Source organism: Gigantopelta aegis, chromosome 10, assembly GCF_016097555.1.
Source record: "Gigantopelta aegis isolate Gae_Host chromosome 10, Gae_host_genome, whole genome shotgun sequence".
NCBI classification, from domain to species: Eukaryota; Metazoa; Mollusca; class Gastropoda; order Neomphalida; family Peltospiridae; genus Gigantopelta; species Gigantopelta aegis.
The window spans coordinates 58476242-58501957 of NC_054708.1; the positions used below are offsets into that span (position 1 = coordinate 58476242).

At 37.6% G+C, this 25716-nt stretch overlaps 2 protein-coding genes across 3 annotated transcripts in view; one reads left to right on the forward strand and one right to left on the reverse strand.

Moving 5' to 3' along the window:
* The window catches only part of LOC121383965 (E3 ubiquitin-protein ligase MIB2-like), a 166767-nt gene that overhangs the window by 90185 nt on the left and 50866 nt on the right, over positions 1-25716 (reverse strand). The gene's annotated exons all lie outside the window — the stretch shown is intronic.
* LOC121383714 (E3 ubiquitin-protein ligase MIB2-like) lies at positions 286-14372 on the forward strand. The gene is made up of 13 exons (XM_041513809.1): positions 286-487; positions 922-968; positions 2070-2127; positions 2666-2860; positions 3780-3850; positions 5068-5172; positions 6038-6122; positions 7420-7589; positions 7937-8088; positions 8596-8752; positions 9444-9598; positions 9918-10050; positions 14271-14372. Exons 1-13 carry the CDS (start codon positions 286-288, stop codon positions 14370-14372), a joined length of 1632 nt encoding a protein of 543 aa, XP_041369743.1.

Sequence of the window (25716 nt, forward strand, 5' to 3'; positions counted from 1 at the left end):
GGTTTCCTCTCATTATCTGTGTTTTCTTTAACCATATGCCCGACACCATATAACCGTAAATAAAATGTGCTGAGAGCGTCAATAAATAAAGCATGTCCTTCCTTCCTTATAAGGATCTTGATTCTAGGATCTAAAAGGTTTATAATCACAGGTCCTCAAATTCATGATCCTTGTGACACTTTGAGTTATATATACATATGATCATTTTCAAATGATGCATTCACAGATAGTTCGACACTTAGCATATTAGAAACACGTCTGCCAGTGTCCAGATACTTAACTAAGATGGCAGCAGGTCTGCGAGTTATCCGAGGACGCGATTGGCTGTCGGGTGACGTCGACGGGGGTGAAGGTCATCTCGGAACGGTGGTGTCATACGGGAAAGATGAAACAGCTGAAGTCATCTGGGACAATGGAAAACAAGCTGTGTCGAGTATTGGGAAGGACAGCAAATACGAACTGAGGCTTGTAGATAATGCTCCTGTAGGTGAGAAAATGTTTCAATGGGATATTTGACTGTGCAATTAAAACTGACATCTCACCTGTGAATCTTATAACATTAATAATGTAAAACTATCGATATGGACATAAGCCTGGTAGGTACAGGGTTCGCAGAACGGTACCAGCTCTCACCCAGAGTGAGTTTTAACGACTCATTTGGTAGGTGTAAGGGGCCACTACACCCGCTTCTCTCTCACTAACCACTAACAACTAACCCACTGTCCTGGACAGACAGGTGTGTGCCTCAGCACAGCGTTCTTGAACTTTAATTGGAAATAAGCACGAAAATAAGTTGAAATAAATGAATGAATTATTTTTGTAACACTTAGTTAAGTTGTTGTTGTTCTTCTTCTTGGAGAAGGAAAACCTCCCTTTGATACTATAGTTTAACTGGTAAGTTAAATTCCTTTCTGTTTCTAGGAGTTTTCCATCAGACTGTCACTTGCGGCGGCTGTGGAGAGATCGGGGTGATTGGAATACGATGATCGTGTGGCCAATGTACCAGATTTAACTTGTGTTCTTTGTGCTACATCACAGGGAAGCATGACCTCTCTCACAACTTTGTGCGTCACGACACGCCCACATATACGGGGTAAATTACCTCTAAATATAAATAAACAACACACAGAACATACACGTTGAATGTATTTCCCCTAGATCCAGAAAGGATAAACACTCGTAATGCGTATTACGACACACCCTGCCTATACCGATACACTCGCCATTCCGTGTTGGATGTTGGTTGTTAATCAGAGACACCAATCTTTTGGATTCCGCTGGTTTTCTTAACTCTGTCAAAATGTGAAAGAAGGAAAGGCCTGACATTATTAAATAAGCTTTAGTGCATTTTAAAGTTTGTTTCTTTGTTTAACGACACCAGTAGAGCGCATTGACTTATTAATTGTAAGCTACTTGATGTCAAACATTTAATAATATGGTCTCAGAGAGGAAACCCGCTTCGTGTTTCCATTAGTAACAAGAAATCTTTTATATGATAGCACATACCAGTCGTGGTGCACGAGAACAGTTTTGACTGTTGTTAATGGTATTTACATTATAATACTTATCGTCATACTGGGAACCCATGTCGTGATTCATTATAATACAAATATTTATCATAAAACCCAATCTGCTTGAAATCAGCTTTACTAGTCTACAGGTAGTAGTGGAGCTGATTGTCAGATTGTCATAATACCAACCCTACTATACAGACACATAGACAACCATCGTGACTTGTCAAGACACACACAATTCAGAGAGAGAGAGAGAGAGAGAGAGAGAGAGAGAGGAGAGAGAGAGAGGAGAGAGAGAGGAAGGAGAGAGAGAGACAGAGAATAGAGAGAGAGAGGAGAGAGAGGAGAGCGAGAGAGAGAAAGTAGAGGGGGAGGGGAGACGAGACAGAGAGAGGATAGAGAGAGAGAGAGAGAGAGAGACTGGAGAGACAGAGAGAGGAGAGAGATGAGAGAGAGACTGTAGATGATAGGAGAACCGATGTCTGACTGTACAATGAGAGACAGACAGATATGCTATGATCGTAAACACAGGCAAAGTTACTTTCATTGTTTCAGAAAGTGTGTGACCGAGCACGAGAGATAGCAAACCGAGAGAAAATCGAACTTGAGGACTGTTAGCATGGCGCCGTCTGTACTCGTGGCACTCAGCCATATGCTATGTCGGGGACACAAAGATTGTCACTTTAATGTTTCAGACATTGCCGGCACGGGATACTTCGATGATGATCGAACTAGGATGTATTATGGCGCCGTCGTTACTCGTGGCACTCATGGGGGATGACAGATGTCATGGTTTATATTGATTAAGCGATGTATGATGATGATTATTATTGTAAATGTGATGATGACGATGATGATATTGAGGTTGCTTGTGTTGAAATCATAATTGTGATGAAGATGACAGTGACGATATATATCCATGATGCTGATGCTGATGTCAGTAATATTGATGGGGGGGGGGGGGGGGGGGGTTTTTTTGGGGGTGGTCCAGGCAGGGAAGGGAGGGAGGGAATTGTAGATGTAGCTGATGTCGGTAATGATGTTGATGATGACGATGTTTTGTTGTTTCAGGTGTTCCAGGCAAGGAAGGGACATCGGTAATGATGATGTTAATGTTGATGATAATGTTGATGTTGTTGTTGTTGTTTCAGGTGGTCTAGGCAAGGAAGGGACTGTAGTTGTTGTGCTCAGCTTTCATTCTACGTCACACAGATCGGCTGTGAGTGTAGCGTGGGATTCAGGGGAGACAACCACGTGTCGTGTGGGTCACCAAGGTCAGGTGGACGTCCAGTGTGTCCGTGAAGCTCTTGGACCAGATATCTACGCTGAACATCTGCCACTTTTAGGTAACAGCTGCAATGTCCAGTAGTATTACATACAATTACTTGCTTCAGTTATCGTGCTGGGGTGTCAATAAACATTCATTCATTCATTGCTTCAGTTACTTAAGGGACTGTTCCGAGTTTGCTGCCATTGTAAGATGTTTCTGACTCATCAAATTTAGTAACAAACAAAATTACAAACTAAATACAGATTCCTGTTTAGAATGCTAGAATGTGTATTCCAAACTGGATTTCGACTCATAATAATTTAGTACATATGACAAATTATATATTAGGAAATAAAATGAAATTTGACCTGATACAAATATCAGGACGACCATAAACACACAACCATTCTGAGCCGGTTAAGGATCCGCAGGGCCTGTAGCACAAATAACAGTGGTTCCCCTTCCCAGGATATATATTTTGGAACCCCTTCGAGAACAGTGAAAAGATGACCTGGGAGAAATAAATGTATACATCACCGCATGGTACCCCGAAGCGCGAGGACCGTATCTCGTGCTACATGTGCTACTAGGATAAACCCGCTTTGCAACCACTGATATGTTACGCAGGAAAATATATTTAATATTTAATTATTTGTCGTTGAAAAAACTCTGTCAGTCATAACATTTTAACAATTGCAGAAAATACACTTTTTGTAGTACTGTTTTGCATAAATTTATATGGTTATCACTGATTATTTAAAACAGTTGTATCCATAGAACATGACGAAAACGTGCCTTTAAATGTATACGTTTTTAAGTGCCCTTTTTACTATCTTGAGTAGACAAATATTATTTCCCGATTCTCTTTGTACTGCCATCCACTTATTTCAGTCTAGGCAGGGCCCTGGCTCATTACCGACAATCATTTTGTAGATAATATGCTTGTAAAACGTAATGTTTTCATCAGTAAATCATTGATTATTTGACACATACAGATCTTGCTGGTGTCAGAGCAGAAGTACACTTGACGTCTCAAGCAGAGGGTGGAAATCTTCAAGGAGCCATAGTAAGTACTGGGGGAATACTGACAAAGAATCTGAAAATGAAGGTTCATTAGAGAAGGCAAAGAAAAATATGCCCCACAATTTGTTTCTAACTACAGTTTCACTGTAATAAACCTAAAGTTAATCTTTCAAAACGTGTAACCAGAAGTTTAGTATTTGAAATTGCAAAGATCTAGAAATACACTTTGGATGCCTGTCCAATTAGTAATAAATATTTGGGTTTGTCACATGCTATAGGCCTACACATCAGCAGAGGGTAAGAAACACTCGGTGTTGCTGATGTGTATAGATATAGATCTAGTCGAAACGCATACATGACACTTTCATACTACGGAAAGAAAGAAAATTTGTTTTGTTTAACGACTTCACTAGAGCACATTGATTAATTAATGATCAGCTATTGGATGTCAAACATTTGGTAATTCTGACACGTAGTCATCAGTGGAAACCCACTACGTTTTTCCTAATTGAGCAAAGTATCGTTTATATGCATTTTCCCACAGACAGGAAAGCATATACCACGGCCTTTGACAAGTTGTGGTGCACTGGTTTGAACAACAAAAAACCCAATCAGTTGAATGGATGCACCGAGGTGGTTCGATCCTTCTACACAAGCACCTAAAGCGAGCACTCAGCCGACTGAGCTAAATCACGCCCCGATTGATGCTACGGGTGCAAAACAGAGATCAACCAATTCAGAATAGGGAAGAACTGGCACAAGTACTTAAAGATAAATGGCAGAGAAACCATTTGTTATAACTCAGGTGATTCATTATGAGTATGAGTCCTGCCATTGTCGTCGTTCGTGCACGTGATGAATACACAGACTATCGATGAGGCTATTACCACAACATGACATGAATTCTGGCTGTATTGTCTGCAATATGTCTGTCATTCCGCCAAGTAGTTATCAGTCCATTCACCGAAATAATCCTTGTCATAAAACTCAATATTTTTTCCTCTAAAATAAAATGTGTGGGTTTTTTCTGTTGTTGTTATTTTGGTGATTACTCGGTAACTTATGTAACGAGGTATAATGACTGGTAGGTGTTGTGTCTTTTTATTCACGGTAGGAATATTGTTTTGTGTGCTAGAATATATGAGGTGGTGAAGTATAATTTTATTATTGTTTGAGGGTTGGATATTTAAAACAATTGCTTCCCTGGTCAGTGGTCCGAATGGACTGACTATTAATGGACTTACTGTGTATTTCACCCAGGTGCCTAAACTGAAGAAGGGCGCCACAGTGAGGATTCTTGATGACAAGGACAAGGTAAAAGAATTGCAGGACGGTCACGGGGAATGGATAGACCCTATGGAAGAGGTTCGTATATTCTATGTTATATTATACGTACTGTGTCCAAGATCATATGACATTCGCATTTGTATATTGAGTGCTAGGTTTGATTCAGTAAACTAGTTTGGGATTGGCAGTCCTCTTTATGGAGGCAAAATTAATGTATTGTCCAGTAAAGAATGTCCTCGAGAGTGGCTGTTCTCGTACAGACGAGGCACAAGATAAGAGATTCATGGAATCAACCTCTATTTTGCTGTGTGACCGTTCGGCTCTGCGTTGTGTCATTCAAGTTAATACTGATACAGACATTCGTCAGTCACTGGTCTACTCATCTAATCGTTGTCAGATTACCTTAGTCTGTGTTATTTAATCCAAGGGAAATAAAAGTATTTTTCAAGTAGTACAATTATTAATGAGTTTGAGACATTCTGCAAAACAAAATACTCTTAAATCGCAGCAAATACTTGTTCAATAAGCGCGAAGGTTTCGAGACACATCTAACAGACAAGTGAAAAGGTTATAACACCTGTGTGCACTATTTATAGCAACCATACATTTTGAACATTAGAAATAGCAAACTACTGGACTCGGTATTTCGTGGATAACATCAAATCAGCAGAAGCTTAACTAATATAGACTGATGGAAAGAAATAAGGGAACACATTGGATTTGGAAGAGACCACATTTCATTTACCACTAGAGTAATTATGTCTTTAGTTCATACAAAGCTGTTATATGGGACGTATTGTTAGTGTAGTTGAACTGCCTGCCAGTAGCATGGTCAACGTCTGACACTAAGGGTTGAGTGTTTTAGTTGCAGTTACTAATTACTGTATACAATGTATATTATATCCCAGTTATTAACTGTAATATAATGGGTATTTGTTTTCAGCCGTACGAATCGTCAGATGAGGAAGACTCAGACCCATACGAATCGTCAGATGAGGAAGACTCAGACCCTCTCGGCCTGTTGAAAAGTTAGTACAGTTATTTAATTTTGAAAACCAATGAGATACTTTCACTATGATTTAGCACATTTTCGGAATCATTTCCCTAACTTACAGATATTTTGTTTTCTGTATCATTTATTTAACCAGTGTCTAGATGCTACGTTTTCAGTATCATTTCTATACCAAGTATCTAAACACTACATGTTCAGTATCATTTATTTAACCAGTGTCTAGATCCTACGTTTCTAGAATCATGTCTTTAATGAGTGTCTAGATGCAACATTTTCAGAACCAATGTCTAGATGCTACATTTTCAGTACCATTTCTTTAACCAGTGTCTATATCTACATTTTCAGCATCGTTTCTTTAACCAATGTCTGCTATATACGTTTTCTGCGTCATGTTTTTCATCAGTGTCTAGATCTTTCACAAAAAGAATCATTACTTCTGCGAGAATTAAAAGCAGTGTCCCAGAAAAACAAACCCTAAACCAGCCTACAGACAGACAGACAGACAGTTTATTCAGTAAAAGGTCTGCTATTTAATTTTATATTATAGTAATAGTAAGGCAGTGCATTTATAAATATTCAATGTAAACAAAGTTCACCATTCATTCTCAATCTAAATACATAGTATAAGAATTTTGATAAATTTAGTACAGAAATTTCGTTTTGAGATGAAATCAGATTAATGAAACCAGCATTTACTTTCACAAAGGGTAAAATGTTGATATTTCTTAAATAACTATATTGTTTGCATACAAATAAAACATGGAACTGATCTTCAATAAGAAAAAAAAAACAAAAAAACTATGCTACATTTTCAGTATCATTTCTGTGCCAAGTGTCTAGACGCAACATTTTCAGAACCAGTGTCTAAATGCTACATTTTCAGCATCGTTTCTTTTACCAGTGTTTGATATATACGTTTTCAGCACCATGTTGTTTATCGGTGTCTAGATATTTCAGAAAAAGAATCACCACTCCTGCGAGAATTAAAAGCAGTGTCCCAGAAAAACAAAACCTAAACCAGCCTACAATATACACACATTATAATATCCCAGTAATCCCAGACAGTTGTATCAGTTTCGTATCTTGATCTTTCCATATAAACTCAAAGCAACACATGCCTCAGGACAAAACTGTATCATTGAAAGGGAAGTCCAGTTTCTTGCTATTTTAAATAATATAGTTTATGTTAGAGAATGTAAACTTTAGTAAGTTCGTTTGTGTTGATTTCAAATAGCCTAAACACTATTATATAGAGGTTATGGGTATTGCAAGACTATAATATAATTAAATAGTTCTCTTTATCTTTTTTTCAGCCTTGGCAAAAACGCTAGAACAGCAGACTCAACTGCTAGGACTTCTTGGGTCAGATGAAGAAGGGGAGCTTATGTCATTGAAAGGAGAGGGGTCAAACGAATTTTTACAAGCAATTAATGATTCAGATGTGGAGAAAGTTAAGAAGGTTTTAGAGAGATTTCCAAAACTAGTAAGTAAGCCATTCTTGGAGGGTTAAATTACTGATGGCTGAAAACAAATCAATCACAAAACAAAAGAGTCATACTTAGCGTGGTTGAGGCATTGCTGTTTTTCTGCTTTGGTAAATTCGTCAAATTCAAAATTGTTGTAGAAGATTACTAGTATAAGAATCAACAATACAGAAACGATAAGGACACAATGTGTATCATTAATAAATAGATATACTAGTCATTTGCGTTTTAATTGAATTGTCGTTTGATGTCATTTATATGATACGTCCTTTCATTTCTTTGATAAACAAATATTAGTTTTGCTTGTTTTTATTGTTTGTCTCTGTGTGTTGGGGTTTTATTTTAGGTAACTGCGCAACCAGACAATGGCATTACATGTCTGCATATTGCAGCCAATGATGGAAAACTGGACATTGTTAAGTTTCTGGTGGAAAAAGGGTTTGACGTGAACGCTAAAGACCTGTCTGGAAACACAGCTTTTCTGAAAGCTTTAAAAAAGTAACTCAATCCTTATGGTGACAATCAACAGATAACTTGTGTAGGGTCTCAAACTAAGGTAGTCAGTGAATCGTGTCTAAAGTGCTCAATTAATGAATGATTTCAAATAATTAAGATATAATCTATACGTTAGCTATTGGCCTTGGCAGGGGAAGGAAGGTTGGCATGCAATTTATTTCAAATGGACTGTCCTCTGAATTTGCTGTCACTGTAATATGTTTACGACTAACAGATCCGGTTTGATGACTAAAATTCGATATTAAAGATATTTTCCTTTTTATAATATCAGCATTTATATGCACAAAATGTTTGTAGTAGGTCAAATCAGATATTACCTTCTAATAATTTGGTACGTAATTAACATTTTTGTTTACAATAACTGCAAATTCAACACACCTTTAAATTGTGATATTTCTATAAATTTAAACATATATCAGGATACTATATAATACGTATTTGTGGCTATATTGGTTCTATATTAAATGGTATTAAAATTGTAATTTCTAGGAAACACGTTGACGTCTCACGCTTTCTACTTGAAGCTGATACTGATCTAGAGATCAGCAACGACGACGGCCAAAGCGCTATGCACTGTGCTGTGTATGCCGGAGATGCGTCACTTGTTCGTGATCTGATAATGCGAGCTTGTGATGTCAACGTTGTGGTAAGCAACCGAAAGCAAGATATGCTGAAGCTGATGTCTTGACTATATTGTTTTATTATTTAACTATTTATGTTTTTACCGTCGCATGCCTTCCTTCGATGTTTTATAATATTCGCTAAACAAGGTTGCATAAAAATATATTATTCTCCATTTTAACACCTAGCTGTTATTCTGTTTTGTTATTTAAAGTATTAAAATATGGAGAGCTGACGATAAACATTCTTTGTATTTTGTATTAGTAAATGTCGTTTTAACATGGCGAGGCGAGATTGGGAGATTGTTGAAATAGTACTTATGCTTGTATTTTGCATTAGTAAATGACGTTATAACACGGAGAGGTGAGATTGAGAGATTGTTAAAAATGTACTTATGTTTGTATTTTGCATTAGTAAATTACGTTTTAACATGGCGAGGTGAGATTGGGAGATTGTTGGAATTGTACTTATGTTTGTATTTTGCATTAGTAAATGACGTTTTAACATGGCGAGGTGAGAATGCAGTTTTAAGAAGCCTTGTATACGGAGGATTTGTCATGTTTTAAGTCAGATATGATTTAGATCACTTTTAGCTGAACTCATCGTGTGCGATGTAACGAGTGTCATCTGAAATTAGCGAGGAGCCCTTAATCATATTTGAACGAAAACATATGTTTATTAAATATTTTGTTAATTTTACCTGTGTTTTTCTGAAGGACAATTCTGGCGACACTCCTCTCCATGATGCTATAGGGCAAAACGAGACCACTTGTGCAGAAATGATTCTGATGTCACCAAACCTTGACTTAACTATTGACAATGAAAAAGGATTTAACCCTCTGCAGTGGGCTGCGTTACACGGCACATTTGGGTAATATAACAATTCAATACGATACAATAAGTATTCTTTATCATTATGCAAATAATTATGAAAATGTAATCAGTGGTGTCCAATGCATGACGATGTCTCATATTCATTACAATATTTTAAAAGCATATACCTTTATTATTAAAATGTTGGTGGGGTTTTGTTTGTTCTCTTTGTGCGTGGGAGGTGGGTTTTTGTTGTTGTTGTTGTTGTTGTTGTTGTTTTTTTTGTTTTTTTTGTGGGTAATACTATTTGTAATTGGTCTAATAAAATGCCCTGTTGTAATGACCTCTGAATAACTGAATTACTGAATTACTTCCAGTGGCACATTAGTTGAGAAAACCATACTAAGAAACAAGAGTCTTATTGACGTAAAAATGGAAGCTGGGTTCGCACCTCTTCATATTGCAGTAATAAACGACCACACAGAAGCAGCACAAATACTTATCAAACAGGTAAACATTTAAATATAGACATCTTTAGATATATAGGGTGCTAAAGGTTTACAGATATATATTAAACATAGCAGCGTGTTAAAAGGTTTACAGGTAAACATTATATTATATAATAGGGTTTTAAAGGTTTATAGGTACATATTAGACTGAACATAATTGGGTATTAAAGATATAATTCATCAGTATGTGAACGACAAAACTGCTATCCACGATCACTATATAGTTCATCGGAAGCAAGGGCATTGCACAGTTCAAAGTTTGAATAATATCTAAGTGTTCGAGTTTATTAATGGTACGTTACTGGTTGTTTTGCATTACTTAGTCTCTGTCTACATAACATACACAATGTATTGAGTTTTTATATTGTGTAACTGTTTTCACTGATGCCAAGAAGTTTTAAAACACACCCATCCTAGCTTTTAACTACTAAACACCACAACGAACTCGGTATTCTTGGGAAGATGTGTAGTTGGCTATTAGCTGTTGGAACACACGGTATTTATACATGTATTAATACAGACATGTACACTGGTGGCACTACAATCTGCGCACCTAAGCATCTTGTGTTATATTTTAAAGGCAAAATCTATCTTTAAAAACAAACAACAACGCCACAATACTATGGAACAACTAAAAGTTAAACATTAAATAATGTGGTTAAATTAAAGTATAATAAGCGCTATTTAATGGCAGCCCCTGTATTTACTGGCATGCATGACGGCATACAGGTCTGCGCAGCAAACATTAAAACAACCACTTCGGTTACAAAAACACTTTTAGTGACATTCCGGTAATGGATCCGACTTTTCGTAAGTTCTAGATGAAAAAAACCACACTTCCTATTATAGTTTGTTTCAGGTTAATTTAGATTAAGGAAATACGGTAAACATAAATGGTGTTCCATGCTCCTTAGTTTAGATAATTGGATAACACAATGTGCTATCATTAGACATAAATAATGGTTGCCCTAATAATCCTTGGTAAAAAGAAAAATAAAACAGCAAAGTCGTGTTCATCATGTATCCATCAAACCAACAGCCGGTTCTTCAATGTCAAAGCGTTGATGGTAGACATTATATGCAAAACATGCACTCAGTAACAGTGGCGCCATACATTTAATCAGTCGGTTACCCACTGTTGCGTTTTCTTTAAAATTATGTTTTCTACCGGTAAATGAAATTTATTTCGTTTTAATTGTTCAGACGCATGTAGTTCAAGGCATAGTTTATACATTTTAGACCAAAATTAATAAATAGTTTTTCCTTTATGTAATTTCGAAGATCTCTTTCAAGGCAAAAGGACTGAAATTGCTTAACAATTGAAAACATGAATGCAGTTACTGGGTCATATCCACCATATTGTTTCTCTATCTTCAAACGCAGGGAGCAGACGTGAATATCACAGACAAGACCGAAGTTACTCCTTTGCATCTTGCATGCAATAGCGGCCTTTTAGGTGCAGCTAAAATTCTACTTAATGCAGGTAGTATATTTTCATAGTGGTTACAATCACTCACATGGCGTCTAGTTCACAAAACATAGTAAGTTTACGTTTGAAGATATATATATCTACTTGACACAGAAAATTACATCATTACGGCAGATGGAGTGCTGTAAGGACACAGAAATGAAATACGTGTACTATATTAGTTGTACTGTTTTAGTAATACGAATTGTGGTTTAGTCATAGATTTTTCATCTACGTGCAAAATTAGGTTTACAATGTTTTGTGAAATTGGGGTCCTGTACTTTAATAATGTATTTCCAATATTTTCCTGTTATCGAACCCTTCTGTTCTGGGGTTTTTTCATTCCATTTTTTTAACTGTATGATGTTTTTCCAATTTATATATATCTCTCTCTCTCTCTCTCTCTCTCTCTCTCTCTCTCTCTCTCTCTCTCTCTCTCTCTCTCTCTCTCTCTCTCTCTCTCTCTCTCTCTCTACCTCTCTGTCTGTCTTCCAATTTGTATGCCGTTGCATCATATGTTATATATGCATCAAACGTTACACATTTGAAGAGCCCATACCAATAAACACTATTTCCGTTAATGATTTTACTAGTGGTGCAGCCTACCCCTATCTCTAACTCATCTATTCGAAAAGGATGCCTAGTGGTAAAGCGCTCGCTCGATGCGTTGTCGGTCTGATATCGATCCACGTCGGTGGCCCCATTGGGCTATTTCTCGTTCCAGCCAGTGCGCCAAGACTGGCATATCAAAGGCCATAGTATATACTACCCTGTCTGTGGGATGGTGCATATAAAAGATCTCTTGCCGCTAATCGAAAAGAGTAGTCCATGAAATGCTGACAGCGGGTTTCCCCTCTTAATATCTGTGATGTCCTCAACTATATGTCTGACGCCATATTACCGTAAATAAAATGTGTTGAGTGCGTCGTTAAATAACACACTTCGTTCTTTCCTATTCGGAAATACCACTACTATTGTTTTTTGATTGCCTAACATCGAAACCACAGTTTAAGTAACAAAGTTAAGGTTTGTTTTGTTTAACGCCATGACTAGATGACACCGAGTTATTAATCATTGGCTATTGGATGTCAAACTATTGGTAATTTTGACTTATAGTCTTGGAGAGGAAACACGCTACATGTTTCCATTACTAACAAGGGATTTTTTATATGCACCATACCAGACGCAGCCTTTGATATGCCAGTTGTGGTCCACTGGTTGGAACGCCCTATGTAGGAATTAAATGTTTACCTTTCTGTCTTAGATGCAGAGAGGAGACACTGTGACGTCATTATACTAAACATGTTTAATAATAACAAGTTTGCCACCTGGAGTTTGAAATTTTACCATTTTTATTTCGAGTCGTCCAAAAAGGGAAGCAACTCTCATTAAGCCACAGTATATACATATTTATAGGATATTAAACGAGATTCCATTTCGTATCATGTTTACGTCCTGAGTAAACTATGTTTCAGTTGTCACGAGCTTTAGCTTCAGTTCTTGGGTGCAGGAATCAACAGATATTATAATACGAGCTCGAGGATCGTACGAAAATTCTTTATTATCCACACATTAAAAAGAATCAGTTTTAAAAGAAACAAATCATTAAACTTACAGAACCGATTGACGTATCTGTGAATGAGGTCAGCTGACAGGTCACCGAAGAACCACGGTTGTAGTGTTACACACTTTGCAAATAGTTCCAGAAATTATGGCAGTCAAAATTAAAAAAAAAACCAAAACCCCAAAAAGAAACAACATGTTACTTTACGATATAATTTTAAAACTAAATCGAAAAAGCATGTATTTCAAATTAATTTCTAACAAATAACTACATTGTCATGTTTAGTTCTCTGCCACAATGGCATAGATTTATTCAGTGGAAGAACGGGCGGACCGACTATAGAACTAGGTGTTAAAGTTACTATAGATGAATGGAAAATAACAACTTAACGGATAATATGAATAGCATAATACTTCATAATAAAATGTATTAAGTAAATCGAAATAAGATGTATTTCAAATTAATTGCTAACATGTATTTACATCGCCATGTTTAGTTCTCTAACACAATGACATAGTCATATCTTGCTGCAAGAATGGGTAGTCCCACTATATAAACAGTGATTTCCTTTTCTAAACGTTGTGCAATTTAAAAAAAAAGAAAAAAGTTTAACATTTAACAAAGATAAATGAAAAACAACGGCTTAAAAGATAACGTGAATTAATAACTGTCGCATTTGTTTCATTCATCGTCTGACCGGCCTCGGTGGCGTCGTGGTTAGGCCATCGGTCTACAGGCTGGTAGGTACTGGGTTCGGATCCCAGTCGAGGCATGGGATTTTTAATCCAGATACCGACTTCAAACCCTGAGTGAGTGCTCCGCGAGGCTCAATGGGTAGGTGTAGACCACTTGCACCGACCATAACTGGTTCAACAAAGGTCATGGTTTGTGCTATTCTGCCTGTGGGAAGCGCAAATAAAAGATCCCTTGCTGCTAATCGGAAAGAGTAGCCCATGCAGTGGCGACAGCGGGTTTCCTCTTAACATCTGTGTGGTCCTTCACCATATGTCTGACGCCATATAACCGTAAATAAAATGTGTTGAGTGTGTCGTTAAATAAAATAATTTCTTTCTTTTCTTTCGTTCATCGTAAATGTACGGTATTACTTTTTTTAAATGAGTAACATGCAATGTAGGGTTGTCAGCATATTTGGTTTGTAAATTAAAATGTTTCGTCAAACTCTTTACAGTGTCATGGTTTACGTTTTATGACAGGAAAAAGTAGTCCATATTTAGGTCAAGTCAAATGCAGTCAGTGTATCATCCGCCAGCTGCACGTGAAATCTTTATGACACATGTGGGTAATATTGGTTATATTTCCCCCTATATCTTGAACTATTTGGATAATAGCATGTTTTACACCATATTAATTATTGGAGTTAAACCCCCTTTTCAACAGTTCATAAAGCAACTGTCATATCGGTTGTGATTTTAACAAATTAAACTAAATAAATGTGGCACTCCTCTCAATATAATTATATTGGATGAAATGGTAGTATGATCTGACAACATATAATATTATTAGTAGTCTAAAATAAACTAGTATATCATAAAACAAATCATACTTTCTTTCACCTTTTTTCCCTTTTTTCTTTTAAGGAGCTGATGTTAACATGGTCGACGCTGACAGACACACGCCTCTGCATGTATTGATGGGGACCTCGGAGAGTGAAGAAGATCTAGTGAGACATTATTAACTTTTGTTTGATATAACCCAATACGGATATGGCAGATTTAGTAGGATAATATCAACAACTTTTGTATTGCATACCTAATGGTTAGAATACAATTATTGAAAAACTATTAACGTATGTATTTTATGAACCAATACTGTAAAAGGAAACTGTCAACTGTCGTATTGTATGACACAGAACAGTTATATGGTGATGTAGTTGGAATCTGTTAACATTTTATCTATTTTTAGAACATCAAAACCTGGCCTTAGTTATTTTTGCTCTGTTTACACACCGTGTCACAGCTGTTGAAATGTTTAACTCCGAGGTGGAAATACCTTAGAGTTTGCGAATGTGAATTGACTCCATTTATACACGTGGAAATTAGTTAAGCACTACCTGACGTGTGTTACGGCCAAACAGGCGGCTAGCAGTAATTATCCATACCGACGGAGTTTAAACAAATTGATAATTTTTACATATTTTATATTTACTGGGTATTTACCGAGATTGCATTAATACATTACTTATGAGAAGCACATCAGTGTCATTCCAAAAGCATAGTTAAAGTATTATACATTTTCATGCATATTTACGTTTTCTGTCATTTTCTCTAGATCACATTAAATGTTGATGTAAGAACAGTGGCACTTACTTTTTCTTGACTCTTCCCAATTATCCAAAGCTACGTATGGTATTTTCGTTTTGGTCTTTGTTGTGATTAAAAAATTTACTAAACTTTTATGTCCAATTAATTATTGGAGATTTATCTGTCAACTTCTCCCAAAAAGTCTTAGCAAACACGGTTTCAAAATTTGTTTGGATTTGTCTTTTTCTTTCATATTATCAGCATCATTATCATTATCATCATTGTCGTCATTGTCAAAATGACGATGATAATGACAATGATTATTATTATTATTATTATTATTATTATTATTATTATTATTTGTGAAAGCTAATGAAGTTACTGAAACAGGGTGCTGATACTCAGAGTCGTGTTGAACTGGCCACATTCCTGTTGGAGCATGGAGCAGACGTCAACGCCAAAAACAAATGTGACAAAACTCCAATTGATGTCTGTTCTAACAAGACGCTGAAAAAAGCTGTAAAAAACTTCAAGAAAGAAAGGGTATATATATATATATATATATATATATATATATATATATATATATATATATATATATATATATATATATATGTCCTCTACTGAAATTAATATTAACCATCTATTTCTGTTTTATGTAGTCCATTAGATAATTAAAATTTAATGAAAGAAGTTACCGAAACGCAATTTGTTTATAATTTACTTCTTTAAAATTTAATTTGTAAAATTACCATGAAAAAAGTACTAACAAAAGTTAAAAATATATGCTACAGAAACTAAAGTTTAACTGGTTTCTTTATTTTGTATTGATTGATTGATTGATTGATTGATTGATTGAAGTGTTAATAGTTGTGTTGTAATATTGTGATGTGATGGAAATATTTAAATTTGAAACAACCAAAGGCGTATGGGCTCCCGTTTTTGTTGGGGGAGCAGGCTCGTTTTTGCCTGAATTAAACAAAAATGCCCGAATCTGAATATCCACATTTATTCTTATCAGCATTTGTTCCAAACAGCTATATAGGGTTCCAAACGAATCACTACATGTTTTTACATGGATTACAACTAGGGGCCTAAATTTACGCAGGATACCATGAAGGATGGATGACAATACGATGACCATACAGTGCCAGCAAGATGTTTGTCAGTCATCGAGTAAAAGACTTTGGCGATTTACTTCGCTCAACAGCATATTCGCTGAAGAGCAGAATCGAAACAATCTCAAACGACCTACTTGCCCACATTCGGTATACAAGTGTGTACCTCAGATCTGTATGTGTAAATCGCTGGCACAAGCTACTGTATACTATATCATTAGATTTGTATGTGATGTTTAAATATGTTCTACGGATCACTGATCTGAAATAAAAATCTATTATTATTATAAATATTATTATTATTATTATTATTATTATTATTGTGAGAAAAATTATAGAAAGTGTTCAAGCCAACTTATTTTTCCTGAATTTTTCAATCGTTTTTTCCCGAATTTGAGGATTTTCTATAGGACTGGTTGAATGAAACTTCACATGATCAAGAAAACGCAATTGGCTTTAATTAGTTGTGATTAATGTAAGTGTTAAGATTATAAATATTATTTCAGTAAACCTGGTTTAACTACACGTTATGTTTGTGTTGTGTTCATGTATTAGTAACAGCTGAAGGAATCCATCGTATCTCTTAATCAATGTGCTCTAGTGGTGTCGTTAAACTAAAACTATAAATCATCGTATCTCTGAGGTTTCTCCTTTTTAACAACAGTAAACCTGCGTCTACATTAGTCAGTGCTTTTTTGTGTTGCCAGTGCTTCTCACGCACCGCTGACGTCACGTTGTTGCCATGTAACCACAAGATGACGTGCAAAGAATGCCATAAGATGGTGTCCATTTGTCCACTTTGTGGAGGAGAGGTCACAAAAGCTACTAATGCAGGTAATATTCAATTTAAATATATACATCTGCAATTTTACCTCGATTATCTGTGGAAGCCATGTAGCTGATGTCCTCAAGATTTGCAATCTGTAATTTGACCTACTTAGCAGTAGTGTTACTTGTAATGTGGCTTAAGCTATTCTTTACGAGAGGATTATATACAGAGATTTTAAAAAACTAAGTTACAAAAATGTATATATTTTTTTGTTTTAACGCTAATTCTCTACATATTTACAACTTCATTGTGTTTACTTATATGGAATACATGTTATACTTTTAATTTCAAACTATGTTTCAATATTTCTTTAGTGAGAGTAATACGTTGATTCGTGTGGGGTTTCTAGACTTTATATAATTCAGGACCTCAAAAGATTTAAGTCAGATTTGAAAGTTTGTTCATGATATGTTCTGCAGTGTTTCTATAGTGGGGTCTCGCCCTGGTGAATTATTCACATGGTACAGAATTAATTACACATGTTATTTTTATATATTTGAATAGCAATAGTTTGTCATTCTTTCAGACGATACAGTATTGAGTTTACATCTTTGTTATATACAGACCTCGCCAATTAAGGGAAACTGTCGTTGACCTACTTAGACTGACCTTGACCTACTTAGACTGGCCCTGATATACTTAGACTGACGCTGACCTACTTGAAGAAGATGACAGCCTTTTTGACAGCACCAGGGGGATATGGATTTGGAGATGTCCTCCTCCAAGGCAAATATATTTGAAATAAATTGATCTACCAGTGAGTCTGTTTTTGTTCAAGGCGAGGTAAGCACCCCACTGTCAAAGTCGCCTACCCTCTCGGCAGAGCCCTCTTCACCAAGGTCGGCTACACCACCCCCGACCCCCTTGTTGAGAGACTCCCGGAAGAGAAAAGGGTCTACTGCTCAGCCGATATTGGAACTGAAGAGAAAGACAGGTATGTCGAGCAGTGTTGGTAGTTTAAACAATAGTATGAATATCCACCCCCTTTTACAAAAATGTAAATCCAGCCACAGAGGGGCTGGTCCACCTAATGTGCGGGCCACCTGCAACTCACAGGTCCCCCTCCCTTCTTTCAACCAATCACCAAAGGAGGTGCTAATAATCTAAAATTTATGTAACTTATTTGGCTGGTCCATGCATCCCGACAATTATGCATGACTGATGTTATAATAAATCGAATACAATAAATGCATTTACTTGACATGTTTTTCCCAATATCCCTGGCGAAATATGAGTAGTATATTTCAAATCATTGGCAGTATATTGTATACAAAACTCCATGCCTACATCCATCCAGGACTTGTGCGGACTAGCGAATTTTTTTGGGGGGTTTTCATTTATTTCCAAATTACAATCACTGGTCTACTGACACATATATAAAATGGACACACACATTGGGTTACACCGAGAGGCCATAAGGTCGACATGTGAATGTTATTGTTATTGTTCATTTCTCTTCATCGTCTTCGTCAATACTGGAATCATCATCGGTATCGCCATCGTCTACTTCGTCCAAATATTCACTGATCCAGGAATGATACTGATTTAATTTAGAACGAATCTGTGGTCTCGCATCTCTTTTGGATTTCACCGATTGTAGACTTTTCCTCGTGATGGAGCCTTTGTCAAAGTAATGCCTATATGTCATAAAGGGAGAGTATGTGTCTTTAAATAACGTCCATTGCAATGTCTTCATGTTTCTTTCGATGGTATCTTGGGACATGTTTTTCTTCATAGCGTTTCCTCTTGCTTTCGAAATTGTCACAATTGATGTCAAATTCACGCTCGATCATCAAACATACACCTTTGTTTTCCACATCGGGCGACGACTTTTCATTTCCCTCCACACACATTTTGAAATGCAGATGTCACCGCAAGTCGCTCCTGTCTTTAAAGACCAGACCACACGTATCGCAAGACTGCATCCTGTAGAGTTTTTTCATCATCATCATCTTCTTCGTGGTCACGTTCATAGGAGGGTATCCCTGTTATTTGTCTCTTGAATGATTTGCATGTAGAGCTCTTTCTCCGATGATGGTTGCAATTCTTCTAAAACATTTGCTGTTGCGTTTGTATTTCTATACCATTTGGACAGTCCCGTCTCTAAACCATTAGGTCGAAGGTGTCCTTACTGTAATAGAGTTTCTGGTTGATGACAGTCACTGAGATATTTCTGTGGTGACTTCCTTCCATGAAAAGTTTGGTGATGTGAGCATCTTTATTGGACATACACAACGATGCCCCAGTGATTTCGTAGCGCCGTTGCCATCGTTTGTAGAGCCAGATGATGTGTTGAGGCAGTGGGAAGCTTTTACCATCCCTTAGCAGTTTGTATACCAAAACTGTCTTTCCACACGAAGTGGGTCATGACATGATCATGGTGAAGGGATGTATCAGCTTAGATGGTAATGTCTGCTGCTGTAGTGGTGGTGGCTGCTGCTGTGGTGGTTGCTGCTGCTGCTGTAGCGGTGGTGATGGTGGCTGCTGTGGTGGTGGTGGTGGCTGTTGTTACTGCAGTGGTGGTGATGGTAGACCTTTAGGATGTTTTCGATGGATATCTGATCCACATAGCTCCTTTTATAGTCTTTTTAGGGATGCTTCTGCCGTTTCGGGACTTTTCAAACCGTACCACTTTGTTGTTGTTGTTGTTTCCATTTCAGATCAGCCTTGCTTTAGGAAGAGCATGACAATACTTTGTGTCGAAGATTTGTTCTGTTGCTCTTTTCCTTTTTCTTACATGATCATGTACACGATCTCACTCTTTTCACCACGCTGAATTTCGTAGTGAGGTTGAAGTTTGCCTTGTGCCTGCAGCTTGTAGAAACGGGTACACTGATATGTTACTTCTCTGAAGGTTCGACCTCAAATGACGAACATCACTGCCTTTTTACTTATATACCTTCTCACGTGTGCGCATAAAGGTATGGTACAGGAGTGTTAGTTTGAATGTGTGTGATATGTATGAGCAGTGTCCCTGGTCTCAAGCATAAATCTCAACATGCCATCGTGCGAGTTCCCAAGAAACATCATGACCAAAATATTGCCCATTCCATCTACCAGTGCCATGACTCAAAACCATAGGGACACGTCCAGGGACGCACCCAGGGACACAGGGTATAAATAAGAAAACAAAACCTGTTATTAACAGTTCTATTTACAAAATACAACATGAAAAAAACATTTAATGTCTGAACATGTTGTTCACATAGGGGCATCTGGAAGAGGGTGTAATGTTCCATAACTAGGTCGTCTGTCTTCTTCCATCGGTAGACGCGTAGTCCACAACAGTAACAGGTGATGGCATCATGGTCTCCCGTGTAGTAGAACCGACCTTGGCAAGCTCTTTTTGTTTTTGATATAATTATATGTGCCACTGAGCATACGTCAGCATCCGGGCATAACACTGTCTCATTTCGGGACAGTGACAGAACAACTAACATCTTGAATAGCAGTCATCCTCACAGGCAGCAGCTGTTTCACAGGCAACATCCGTTTGATCTGCAGATTCATCCACGAGTTCGCATTCTTCGAGTTTCTGCATACCTTCAAAGCAGCATCAGTTTGATCCATGAAATTGTCTTCTGATTTGGTAGTCACTCTCTTGCAATGTGAATATCATCAAACTCTGAAGAAAGATGAATGTAGATCCGATTTGTGGACTTTTCGGCAAGTGAATGAACAATACCAGAAAAAATTACACTGGGGGCTGTCGTAAGTAGGTCAAAATCGGGACAGTAGAACAGGTCCGGGTCAGTAGGATGAGGTCAGGTCAGGTCAGTAAGATGTTGCGCACGGCATAGCAGCCAGTCTAAGTAGGTCACCGGTCCCGTGTCTAGGTCAAGGTCACAGGAATGTAGGCCAACGTCACGGAAAGTACGTCACGATTCTATACAGGCCCTACTACTACTCTCCACATAATCTAAGGAGAGCAATTAATCGTTTTCCTCAATTTATTAATTTCGATGTCTGTTTACATACATGCATATCAATAGTTTGCTATTGTTTCATATGATAGAGAATTAATTTAATATGTTATTTTGATATATAATAAAATTAACAGCTTGTCCTTGGTTGCTTTGTATTGATTTGTTTGTTCATTAAGCCAGTAACAAAATTATTTCACAGGTTCCAATGAATGAAGCTTCGTTATTGGTTTTGATCGGTTTTCAAAATATACTGTGAAAATATTTGCTGTTTATTACCCTCCCCATGCATCTAATAAGCCAACGTTTATAAATTAAGTTGAAAGAATTCAGTAAAGAATTTAAATAATGAATACCGCTAATTCTTCTACAATTGCAGGCTCCAACGAGATACATGTAGCTGAAGATCTTTCTATTGAACATGACTGAGGAACAGTTGCATCACGTTTTGGAGAAGAGAGAAGACGCTAGGAAAATAATCAACGCATAACGCTTGGAAACTTGAGCGTACGGCTACGTTCTGTTTAGTCTTGAATTTTGTTTGATCTGTGTTTGAATTTGTTGAAAAGGGACTGGTATCATTTTTTTTATAATTTTCTTTATTCATTTTGTTTTTGTAGCACCTTTCAATTATCTGATGTACAGATAAGTACACTATTATGTATTGACTATTTCAAGACGAATAGTTAAGTGAATATTATTCACATATACATAGACGGACGTTAAACAGTTAAAGGCTTATATCTTACTTTATAATTACAAAAACAGTAAAAATAAATACATTAAAAAAACCCGAACAACACAACAAAACACACTTATAAATATAAAATGTCTTGATAGGCCAAGCGAGGGGCGGGACGTAGCCCATTGGTAAAGCACTCGCTTGGTGTTCGGTTGTTCTAGGATCGATCAGCGTCAGTGGACCCATTGGACTGTTTCTCATTCCAGCCAGTGGAAAACGATTGCTATATCAATGGCCGTGGTATGCGTTGTCCTGTCCTGACCTGGTACATATGAAATATATCTTGTTACTGATAGAAAAATGTGGCGGGTTTCCTGTTTAAGACTATTAATAAAAATAACTAAATGCTTGACATCGAATAACCGATGATTTGTAAATCAATGTGCTCTAGTGGCGTCGTTAAACTAAACAAACGTTAACTGTCTCCACTAGACACGCAGACCACATTGAGTACAGTTTGTACATCCTCTCCAATTAGAACATGATGTATTCCTCATGTCTGTGAAACTATTGTGTTACCCGTAAAACGCCCATGATCACATTCTTTAACCGACGGGGGGGGGGGGGGGGGGGGGGGGGGGGGGGGGGGGGGGCTGTATCGGGTGACGTAGCCCAGTGCTACAGCGCTCGCTCGACCCACGGTCGATGTGGGATCGATACCCGTTAGTGGGCCCATTGGGCTATTTCTCGTTCCAGCCAGTGCACCACGACTGGTATATCAAAGACTGTGGTATGTACTACTCTGTCTCTGGGACAGTGCATATAAAAGATCCCTTGCTGCTAAACGAAAAAGGTAGCCCAGGAAGTGGCGACAGCGACTTGCCTCTCTCAATATCTGTGTGGTCCTTAACCATATGTCTGACGCCATATAACCGTAAATAAAATGTATTCAGTTCGTCATTAAAGAAAACCTTTCTTTCTTTAAAGGGACACGCCCTAGTTGTTAACCATTACGCCGTTGTTTTTCGCTATTAAACCCATTTTTTCACAAATAAAATTGCACTTTACTTACCGTTTGTTATTTAGAATATACATTTCCATTCACCTGAAGTGTTTTTTGGTAATTCTGGTGTTTGTAATACCACAATATGCATTTTTCGTATTTCCTAAAAAGCCACGTGACAAGGTCTAATCTATTTTTAGAGGGGATATTCCCATTTCAGTGTCACAGACGTTGGTATACCACGTGCCCGTTATCATTTTGGTTCGGTTTGTTTTCTCGTGCACGGTTCGTGCAATCAACATCCGATTTGTTGCCGTTTGCTTGTTGTTCATTTGTGAGGTTTTTCTTCACAGTTCGTGAAAATTTTCATTAACAATAAAGTTCAGACAAGTAAGTATCTCAATACAAAACGTTACAAACCCTTAAAACCAATAAGTCTTACGATATCTGGAGAGGACAGAACAGTTGGAACATGTCCAGGAGAGGTGAAAGGAACGCACCCCAAGTCTGTGCGCACTCTGTGAAATTTGTCGTGACGTAGGCATTTTTGTGCTTCGAGCGACATCTACCGGTGACATCAGAATACTAACTTTCAAAATTATTTCAAGCAATTGGGACATGGGTATTCCCATGGTGTTTATCGATATAAAACCTGCTTTTTCACTCCATTTTATAAAAACGTGATCTAAGTGTGTTACAGGTTTGTAGATTAACCAAAATTATAATTTATTTTCGCTGGATGGAACTAGGGCGTGCTGCTTTAACCGGCCCTGGTAGTTTAGTGTTAAAGCCATTGATGTAAGGCTGGTAGGTACTGTGTTCGTATCCGGGTACCGGCTCTTACCGAGAGTTTTAATGGTCAAATGGGGTAGATGTAATGCTAAACTTAGACTACCAACTGTCACGACCTAGTTTTTTCAACTCGCCGATCTCTCGACTTCTACGACTCGGCCTGAGCCCTCCTATAACTCGATTCTCGAGGTATACAACTACGGCCGATTAATTTTTAATCTGAGGTCAACCGTCGTAAGTTGAGAGTAGGGGGAATTGACAACGTAACCAACGAGTTGACCAACTCTGTCGTGACAGTTGATAGTCAGAAACTAACATAAGGCTACTGCCCCCGACTTCTCACAGTGATACAGACGCCGGCTGAATTTTAACTGGGATTCAAATGTTGGATTGGTTGTGACAGGAATTGGGTAAGGAGATGAGTGGTACTGTGAATACGCATTTGTTAAGGGGTCACAAATACACGTGGAATGGGGTTAAGTGGGAGAGACAAACAGCAGTACCTGGTATAGTCAGTGTTAATAATACTTTGACACTTTGACGTGGTCTTGGTGATATCAAAGACAAGTAATCGGACTCATAGAAATTACTTCGTGGAGTCGTGGTGACAAGGTTGGACGACTGAATTCAGTTTCAGATATTCGTTGAACACACACATATATATATATATATAGTTGGTTTGGGTGTCATAATATCTGCATAAAGTACAAAGATGTAACGTGGCATTGAAAGTCAGTAATGTAAAACTGAATGTTAATAATTTGGTTGACAAGGGCCGCGGAATGTTGGGGTGGGGGTGGGGGGGGGGGATAACATGGCGCCACCATTTTTCCCTGTGATTGTTTTAAGAAGTGTGGAAATGCCATATTTGAACACAAGAAATTCAACGCTTTCTCGAAGTGCATGGCGCTGAAGGCCCAGACAGGATCGGACACTCAAATGTCCGTCATCCGACCCATCGCATTGAGAGTCCTCCCCCCACACAATAGCTCACCGGTGTTAACGTTTGTCATTAAAACCTCATCTTTTATGCATGATATAATTTGTTTGAAAACAGATGGGATCACCAAGGAGTTCGTTTTACACGTTAATGTACCAAAATATGTCAGGCTACAACATTATTGATGTCAGGTGAAACATCAAGCTAACTCTGGGCCAATTTCTCATGCTTGGTTTATTATTGGGGTATGAAAACCTGCAAGTTACACTTGGGCTAAAACATTGGTTATTTTGCAGTTGCACCGTTCTCGAGCATTGGTTTCAATAACCTCAGTCTGATAGGAGCTTGTACACCTGTGATTGAACTTCGATAAACCTGCTATTTTACCATAAGCATATCGGTGTTTAGGTTCGTATCGTCGCGCTATGCATGTTTAGGGACTAGTTTGAACCTTTATGATACTTTAAAGTGTGGCACACGCACTAGTCCAGAACGCACTTCAGTGGTTACAGAAATGATTAGTACAAGATTGGAATTCGTGCAGTTCTGGTTGACGTAAAATAAACATTTTGAAGGTCAGTTCATAATTTGATTGCCTACCTCATGGAAAACTGAATTTCATGTTTTATTAGGTGATCTGTTGAAGTGTTGAACGAACATGCACCAACATTTAATATGAACTGAATTAAAACCACACCGACTTCACTGAAAAATGACGATTAGCTTTCAACTACTCGCCGACGAGTCGATGGTGAAGTATAAATCTAGCTTTAGATAGCTAAGATCGCTTCGTGGAACGGGGCCCAGGCACATAAAAGTCAAAATTAGTGTTTAACCCGAAAATAAATAGTACATAGCTGAATTTTTTCAGGATAGCTGAAGAATATCTACAATAATAACAAGTCCCCAAGTTTCCGAGATGTGCTAACTTTGCGCGACGCCTTGTTTTGCAACCACTGTGCCACAGACGCAAATGCATATTTATCGTCCCGTAACATGATTACGTCAGTGTCCTATGTTCGTGTTCAACCTTTGAGAGCCCGTAACATACTATAGGATAATAAGGAATATTTCTGTGGAGCTTTCT

Excerpts from the sequence above, each read along its gene's own strand:
- LOC121383714 (XM_041513809.1), top strand. The coding sequence starts at position 286 with ATGGCAGCAGGTCTGCGAGTTATCCGAGGACGCGATTGGCTGTCGGGT. Across the intron at positions 5,173-6,037 it reads GGATAGACCCTATGGAAGAG|CCGTACGAATCGTCAGATGA; the intron begins GTTCGTATATTC and ends ATTTGTTTTCAG. Across the intron at positions 8,753-9,443 it reads CTTGTGATGTCAACGTTGTG|GACAATTCTGGCGACACTCC; the intron begins GTAAGCAACCGA and ends GTTTTTCTGAAG.